Source organism: Orycteropus afer, unplaced genomic scaffold (assembly GCF_000298275.1).
Source record: "Orycteropus afer afer isolate SDZICR_OR568_19922 unplaced genomic scaffold, OryAfe1.0 scaffold00499, whole genome shotgun sequence".
Taxonomy (NCBI): domain Eukaryota; kingdom Metazoa; phylum Chordata; class Mammalia; order Tubulidentata; family Orycteropodidae; genus Orycteropus; species Orycteropus afer.
In genome coordinates, this window is record NW_006922086.1 from 1,260,341 (window position 1) to 1,269,626 (window position 9,286).

The 9,286-nt window shown below is 38.8% G+C and overlaps 1 protein-coding gene across 1 annotated transcript; it reads left to right on the plus strand.

Annotated features, from left to right (window-relative positions):
• The first annotated feature begins 4,618 nt into the window (after positions 1-4,618).
• LOC103209501 (coiled-coil domain-containing protein 50-like) lies at positions 4,619-5,533 on the plus strand. Its single transcript, XM_042782892.1, is given in 1 exon segment — positions 4,619-5,533. A coding segment is annotated over 1 exon segment (915 nt).
• The last annotated feature ends 3,753 nt before the right edge of the window (positions 5,534-9,286 follow it).

Here is a 9,286-nt window from a genome sequence, read left to right on the forward strand (position 1 = left end):
GCAGAAATTAAAGGAATTTGTAAAAAGACCAACCCTACAGGAAGTGCTAAAGTAAGTCCTTCCAACAGAAAATCAACAACAGAAGAGAACCACTTAAGATAAAGACATGTGATAAGATCACCCAGGAACCAACCCAGAAAATGAATTTTCAAAACTAACATCTCACTCACTCCCACTGAATCAGATCTGACTCATAGTGAAGTGACCCCTCCTTGGGTTTCCGAGGCAGTATCACTATGGAAGTAGATTGTCCAATCTTCCTTCTGAGGAGTGGCTTATGGGTTTGAACAGCTAGCTTTCTGGTAAGTAGTCAGATGCCTTATGCACGACACTTGCAAAATGGAAAATAGAGAACCAGAAGAGTTAATCTGTAAATGAAACCAACTACAGAGAAAATGGGAGCTCTGGTAGCATAGTGCCTAAGGCACTTGACTGCTAACCAGAAGGATGGCAGTTCAAACCCACTAGCCACTCCTCAGAAGGAAGATGGGGCAATCTACTTCCATAGTGATACTGCCTCAGAAACCCAAGGAGGGGTTGCTATGAGTCGGGTCCAACTTAATGGCACATAACAACAACAACAACAACAAAGAAAATAGAGAGAATAAATGATATAATTACAAAACTTCCAAATAGAGGGGAAGTCAGGAAGATATCAATATAGAAGAGAATGTTCCAAACTGAGGAAGATAAGAATTTACTATAGATTAACCACAAACAAAATTAAAAAGCCTTCTAACAAAAATAAGAAAGAAGAAAATCACACAGATTTAGTAAACACAAAAATAACAACAATGAAGAAAAAGAAGAGAAAACTCAATGACACAATGAAGTCAATACAGAAAAATATTCAGAACAAAGAAATTATCAACACCACCACAAAAAAACACAAAAGAATGTAAGCAGTAAATTCATATCTGTCATTAATTAAACTGAATGTGAATGGATTAGATATATCTGTCAAGAGAAAGAGAGTGGCAGAATGGATAAGAAAAAAAGACTTATTGAAATGGTGCCTATAAGACACTCACCTGACACACAAAGATAAAAATAAATTAAAAAATCAAGGGATGGAAAACATATATAAAGCTAATGGTAACCAAATATGCAAAACCTGGAGTTGGAAAAACAAAAGGGAAGAACACACTCAACATTTCTCAAGCTGAAAGAGCTGAAGAAAAAAATTCAAGCTGGTGGCCGCAATGGATAAGGCATCTAGCTGCTAGATGGTCAGCAGTTCAAATCCACCAGCTGCTCCACAGAAGGAAGATGGGGATATCTACTTCCATAAAAATTTACAGCCTCAGAAACCCAATGGGGGTCACTATGAGTCAGAATTGACTCAACGGCAGTGAGTTTAGTTTTTTTGTTTATGAACAAAATTTGAATGATGAAGTAAGTATCAAAAGAGAAGATGGAAGAAGTACACAGCAAAAAGAATTGATCATAGTCATGGACCTTGAGACCAGAAGAACTAGATGGTGCCTGGCTACCAATGCCAACCACTCAGGAAAGGATCAAATCTGGAGATCCTGGATAGAGTGGGAGGGAAAATGTTGAACAAAATTCCAAAAACTCAATAATGACCAGAATCACTGGTCAGATGAAATCCTATGGCCCTGGAATACATTCTGCACCTGGAATAAAACTCATCCCCGGAGGTGGGCTCCCAGCCCAATTGTTAACAAGATGTACACACAGACCACTCAACTCAGGATGACACACCCACATACTCTATGGCAATACATCCCTTAGAGCCATAGACCATGGGACACCAGAGGACCAACATTCAAACTGAGGAAATGCAGGACCAAGAGAAGTGCATAAATATGACGGGCACAGGGGGAGGGGCACAGGGTAGGGAGGGCAGGAGACTGGGTTAGGGTTGGACATGGCAAATGGGGAATGAAACTAAATGTACTCATTATATTGAATGTAAAACAAGCTTTTAAAATAAAATAAATAAATAAAATGAAAAGAATTGATCATAGTCAAATATTTTAGAGATTGCATATGATCAAGAACTGATGATATTGAAAGGAGAAGTCCAAGCTGCACTGAATGCATTGGCAAAAAAAAAAAAAGACTCCAGGAATTGACACAGCACAAATTGAGATGTTTCAACAAATGCTGGAGCATTCACTCATCTATGGCAAGAAATTTGGAAGACAGATACCTGGCCCACAAAGTGGAAGAGATTGATATTTGTGCTCATTCCAGAGAATGTTGATGCAACAGAATGTGGAAATTATTGAACAATACCATTAATATCACACACAAGTAAAATTTTGCTGAAGATAATTAAAAAAAATATTTCCAGCAGTATATTGACAGGGAAATTCCAGAAATACAAGTTGGACTTACAAGAGGATGTGGAGTAACAGATTGTTAGATGGAAGTTGGCTGAAAGCGAAGAGTACCAGAAAGATGTTTATCTGTGTTTTATTGACTATGCAAAGGCATTTGACTGTGTGAATCATAACAAATTATGGATAACATTGCAAAGAATAGAATTCCAGAACATTTAATTGTGTTCATGAGGAACCTGTACATAGAGCAAGAAGCTGTTGTTCAAACAAAACAAGGGATTACTGCCTGGTTTAAAAAAAAAAGGAAGGGAGTGCATGAGGGTTGTATTTTTCACCACACTTATATAATCAGTATGCTGAGCAAATAATCAGAGAAGCTGGACTATATGAAGAAGAGTGAGGCATCGGGATTAGAGTAAGACTCAATAATAACCTGTAATATGCAGATGAAAGAACCTTGTTCCTGAAAGTGAAGATGACTTGAAGCAGTTACTGATGAATATCAAAGACCACAGGGTTCAGTATGGATTACATACTCAACATAAAGAAAACAAAAATCGAGATTCAAAATGGAGTCTCACCAGTAATCACCATGCTATTTTCCTCTAGCATCTTAGTGCTTGAAAAACTAGGTACAACAGTTTTAATTAGGGATTTGGTGCCCTGAACAGCTCACTGAATCAGAGTGCACAAAATACAGAGAAGTGGAATTAGAGGAAAGGCACAGGGAAAGAAATTTAAAAAGATCTACCAGCGGAAAGTGGACAGATAGCCGAGAAAGGCCATTAGAGACTTCCCTGGGGGGAGGGGGTGAGTGGCAGGCAAGAACAGCCACTTGAGACCTCCTTGGGTCAAGACAGAAGACGCCCCATATCAGCATACCAGCAACCACACCAACATACCAGCAAACACCCCAAGGATCTACCTCCAGCACCTGATTTTATCAGTAACTTGGGTCGGCTAGGTGCAAACAGGCACATGCAGCACCACTGAAACCCAACTCATTGGTGCTCCAGGAGGGTGAGCTCACTCTTCCCTCAGCAGGTCACTGAGTGGGCTTGTATCACCTTAAATGGCATTGAGAGGTCTGTGCTTGTCTTTGTCAATAATATAGGGACCATAGATTACTAGCAGGCACTTTCCCAACTCCAGCGCAGCTGAAACCATGAGCATCTTTGGCACCACAGGTGGGTGGACTAACAAACTCCCGAGCCGATTGAGGTCTGGGCAGGTTGGGCCAGCCCTGAGGGCAGGCGGGGTAGGAGAGAGAAACATCCATGGCCGAGTGTGGACCTGGGAATTTGCCTTGGATCGCCTTTTTGGTGCCAAGGGAGTGGGGTCTTTGTGTGTGTCTGAGCCTGGTGGAAACTGGCAACACCCTGACAACAGGAATCTTTCCTGAAATTGAGCCACGGGCTTGTCAATAACCATATGACATCATCAGTAGCAGCCTTCTCAAAGCCCTAGAAACCATCCCTAGCAACAGCAAGCTTTCCTTCTTCTGCTCGCACCTTCTCTGCCAATAACTTCACTCATTCAATAAAAGAAACCATATTCAGCCAACATAAAACCTCCTGGTTCAAACTCTAAACCTTCTTTATGACAAACAGAAACCCATATCCACATTCCACACAGTGATTCCATCATCACAAAGAAAACTGCAGAGTGACCCAGCATACCTCAATCAATAATAAAATAAAATAAAGTACACCATCTTCACTTTTTCAAAATATTAAACCATAAAACCAAGACAAAACAAATCAACACATAACCAACAGTTAAAGACAACCTCAAAATGTCTAGGAAACAACAGCAACCTCAAATCAAACAAAAAAACAGGACAAGACATTAGAAGCAAAACCACAAACAAAGGTCTCATTATAAATGGAGGAAGAGAAGGCAAAAGAATTATCTGAGAAGGAATTTAGAAGATATGTTTATAGAGCTATACAAGAGTCTAAGGAAACCCCAAACAGAAACAAGGAGAACACAGTTCCATGGAGGAACTCAGGAAAATCATTGAGAAACAGAATAGTAAGATTAATGCACAATCAGAACTCATACAAAAACAGCAGTTAGAGGTGGCTGTGGTGTGGCAGCTGGGCCACTGGGCTCATGTGCCGGAGGCTGTCTGCCACTGCGTTTGTCGCCAGCTCTTTCCTGGCCGGCTCATCCCTCCGGGTCTGCGTGCACTGTTGGCTCTATCTTGAGCCACCTGTTGGGCTCTGCTGCTGTGCCCTGGTGTCCTGTTTGGTGCCGGCAGCGGCCAGGAAGTGGGCAGTGACCGGCAGCTAGGACCTTAGCCTAACATGGCTGAAGTCAGCATCGACCAGTCTAAGCTGCCTGGAGTCAAGGAAGTATGCCGAGATTTTGCTGTCCCGGAAAACCACACTCTGGCTCACAGCCTGCAGGAACAAGAGATTGAGCATCATTTGGCATCGAACATTCAATTAAACCATTTGGTCCAACATGATCTCCAGGTGGCTAAGCAACTCCAAGAAGAAGGACTGAAAGCCCAGGCTCAGCTCCAGAAGCGCTACAAAGATCTTGAACAACAAGACTGTGAAATTGCTCAGGAAATCGAGGAGAAGCTGGCAATTGAGGTAGAGAGACGGCGCATTCAGGAGAAAAAAGATGAGGACATAGCTCTCATTTTGCAAGAAAAGGAGTTACAGGAAGAAAAAAAATGACAGAAACACTTTCTACAGTCCTCTGGAGCCAATGCTTATGGAGATAGTTACTATTATGAAGATAGAGGAACAAAACCAAGAAGGGTGAAAGAAGCTATCTCTACTCCATCACGAGTGACCCACAGGGATCAAGAGTGGTATGATGCTGAAATTGCCAGAAAACTGCAAGAAGAAGAACTTTTGGCTACCCAGTTGGACATGAGAGCAGCTCAAGTAGCCCAAGATGAGGAAATTGCTCGACTGCTAATGGCTCAGGAGAAGAAAGTTTACAAGAAAGCCAAGGAATGGGAGAAATCATCTTTGGACAAAAGGAAGCCTGACGCTGAGTAGAAGCCAAAAACAGCTAAGTCAGCACTCCCAAAGTCAAAAGAGAATGATGAACCTCACCGATGAAAGAATAACAGGCCAGCATGGCCTCAAACCCCTACCATGACAGATGCTGAAGATTACACTCATTTTACAAACGAGCATAATGCCACACAACATTTCTCAAAATCAGAATCCTCTCCTAAAGGTTTCCACTACAAGCAGTAAAAACCTCAGATTCTGCCTTGAAACAGACTCACTGCAGCAAATATTAGTAGATGATACAGAATGCATTCTATTTATTTTTTCCTCATATATTTGCATTCCTAGGTGTTATCCTCAAGTGTTTTTCTGACCACAAATAATTTTAATTCATTTCAAATGCTTTGGTTATTCCTGATCACTTGGGCAGTGCAAGAAAATCTAGCTTCTGAATACTGGCCAACTTTGCACTTTATATATCCATCCTGATATATGGTATCTGGGAACTCTAAAAGATGCCACTTTTGCTAGAATTGGAGTATTGGATTTTAGGGACTATGCTTTAACACAGCAAGCAATTAGAACTTTTATGAAGAATGGTCAAAATAAAGTATGTTTGGATGCAATGTATAAACAATAAAAGAAAGATTTTTTTGGTGCATTAGCATTTATATTGAAAGATAGAGCCTTTTGGTTTTTGTAGTCCTGAGGAAAGGGAGAAAAAAAATAACCATAAAGTATTAAAAAAAAATTAAAAAACAAAAAACACCTGGAGTAGTTGAATTATGTTATTCTGACTACATGGACTGCAGAGGTTTTGCATATCCTTTTAAGTCCTCCCAGAAAAATGGGCCTAGATGTTGTTCTCTAACAGTTTCTCTGCTGTTATTTCCCAAATAGGCTTCCTGATGCCTTTGGGTATTGGGCCACTTATTAATATTTATTGCCAAACTTTATGGAAGTTTAACTGATATCTATGCAAAGTCAACTAAAAATGAAAAACTATGCCTTCTTTTGTTTGGACTTATGGAGCCAGAAGAAATGGGATTTGGTAGTATGTATGTGATGATGCCATCGTTCACCCTGGCCACAGGTGGATGTTATCCTCTTGCTTGAAAGACACTATATTTGTTGGCCATCTTTCAAAAATGTTTGCTCGCTTGTTCATAAGCAGGGTAATTCAACATGAGGTTAAAGTTAATAAAGTGGTTCTTTAGCCCCCCCCCAAAAAAAAATTAAAAAAACCAGCAGTTAGAATTGCAGAAGATATCTACCAAAATGTAGAGCATGAGTATCAAAGTGACAGAATTACACAACACAGTAGAAGCACAAAAGAGTAGGTTAAAACTGGCTGAAGAATGCATATCTCAACTAGAAAACAAATCTCTGGACACCAGCCTGTATGAAGAAAAATCAGAACAAAGATTTAAAAGAAATGAAGAGAACCTAAGAATTATATGGGATGACATGAAAAGAAACAACATAAGACTCATTGGCATTCCAGAACAAGAGGAGGTGAAAAAAACACCAAGAAAATTGTGGAAGACCTGCTAACAGAGAACTTTCCTCATATCATGAAGGAAGAAAAGATATTTGTCCAAGAAGCTCATAGAACCCCACACAAGACAGATTCTAAAAGAAAAACACCAAGGCATATTATAATCAAACTTTCCAAAATCAAAGACAAAGAAAAAATTTTGAGAGCTGCCCAGAAAAAAAGAAATGTTACTTATAATAATCAAACAGTTAGGCTCAGCTCCAATTACTCAGCAGAAACCATGCAGGCAAGAAGGCAATGGGATGGCATATATAAAACACTGAAAGAAAAAACTTCCAACCAAGAATCCTATATCCAGCCAAATTATCCATCAAATATGAGGACAAAATCAAGGCATTCTCAGGTAAACAGAAATTAAGGGACTTTGTGAAAACCAGATGAACCCTACAAGAAATGCTTAAAGAAGTCCTTCCAATAGAGAACCAACAACAGAGATCAACAAAACCAGGATACATGTCATCAACACTAAAACCAAATCAGAAATAGATACTCAATATAAGACCATAAAACATTATACCTTAAAAACCAAAGAACTCAATCAGCACACAACAACAGCAACTAACCTATCAGAAGGAATAAAACTTCTAGGTACAGACCCTCAAATGGAGAGGAAAGCAGAACAATGTCTTCACAGCACACACTGTTCTAAAAATGTAGAGACAAGAATATACTCCAAGGTAACCACAGAGAAAAGTAACAATCTCCCTACATAAATCCAGAAGGAAGGAAAACATATGGGTTTCATAAGCACAAAAGCAACTATAAAGAAGAAAAGGGAGAAAGCATTAGTCAACAAACTGAACTCAGCAAAAAAATATATATGGTCCAAGGATATACCAACAACAAGACAAAAAAACACAACAGAATGACACCAATCAATTCATACCTATCACTAATTACACTTAATGTGAATGGACTAAATGCACCTATCAAGAGAAAGAGAGTGGCAGACTGGATAAGAAAAGAAGACCCATCAATATGCTGCCTACAAGAGACACACCTTAGACACAAAGATAAAAACAAATTAAGAGTTAAGGGATAGAAAAGAATATGCCAAGCCAAGGGACACCAGAAAAAGGCATGAGTAGCAATATTCGTTTCTGATAAAATAACCATTAAGATGAAAAATATCATAAGAGACAAGGAGGGACATTATATGATGCTGAAAGGGTCAATTGACAAAGAAGATATTACAATAATAAATATTTATGCATCCAGTGAAAGTTCTCAAAACTATGTGAAGCAAATATTAACTGAATTAAAAGGCATAATAGACAACTCTACAATAGTAGTAGGAGACTAACACACCACTTTCAAGGAGGGACAGGTCAACTGGAAAAAAACTCAACAAGGATATAGAAGAACTCAACAGTACAATCAACCAGTTGGACCTCATAGATATATACAGAGCATTTCACCCAACAAAAGCACAATTCACATTCTTTTCCAGTGCACATGGATCCTTCTCTAGAATAGACCATATGCTAGGACATAAAACAAGCCTCAATAAATTCAAAAGCATTGAAATATCACAAAGCATCTTCTTGGACCACCATGCTATAAAACTAGAAATTAATAATAGGATGAGCAAGGAAAAAGCATCAAACATATGGAAACTGAAAACTCACTGCTCAAAAATTATTGGGTTACAGAACAGATAAAAACTGAAACAAAAATTTCCTTGAAACTAATGAGAATGAAGATACATCCTACCAAAAACTATGGGACACAGCAAAAGCAGTACTCAGAGGACAGTTTATAGCAATAAATGCATACATCAAAAAAGAGGAAAGAAACAAAATCAACACTTAACTCATCAAATCCAACAACTAGAAATACAACAAGAAAAGAATCCTACAGTATCTAGAAGCAAGGAAATAATAAAGATCAGAGCAGAAATAAATGAAACAGAAAACAAAACAAAACAAAAAAAAAACATAGAGAAAATCAACAAAAGAGTTGGTTCTTCAAAAAGATTAATAAAATCAATAAACCACTGGCAGACCTAACAAAAGAAAAGCGGAAGATCCAAATCACAAGAATTGTAAATGAAAATGGTGTCATCACAACAGCACCATCTGAAATAAAAATTTACTGACAGAATATTATGAAAAACTATACACCAATAGATTTGAGAACCTAGAAGAGATGGGCAACTTTCTAGAATCACAAGACCTACCTAAATTATCCCACTCAGAAATAGAAAACTTGAACAGACCCATAGCAAGGGAACAATATGAACAAGTCATAAAAAACTTCCCACGAAGAAAAGCCCTGGCCCTGATGGCTTCGCTGGAGAATTCTATCAGATATTCAGAGAAAAGTTGACACCTATGCTACTCAAGCTATTCCAGAACATAGAAAAAGATGGAGTACTCCCAAACTCATCTTAGGAAGCAAGCATAACACTAATACCAAAACCAGGGAAAGACAACACTAGA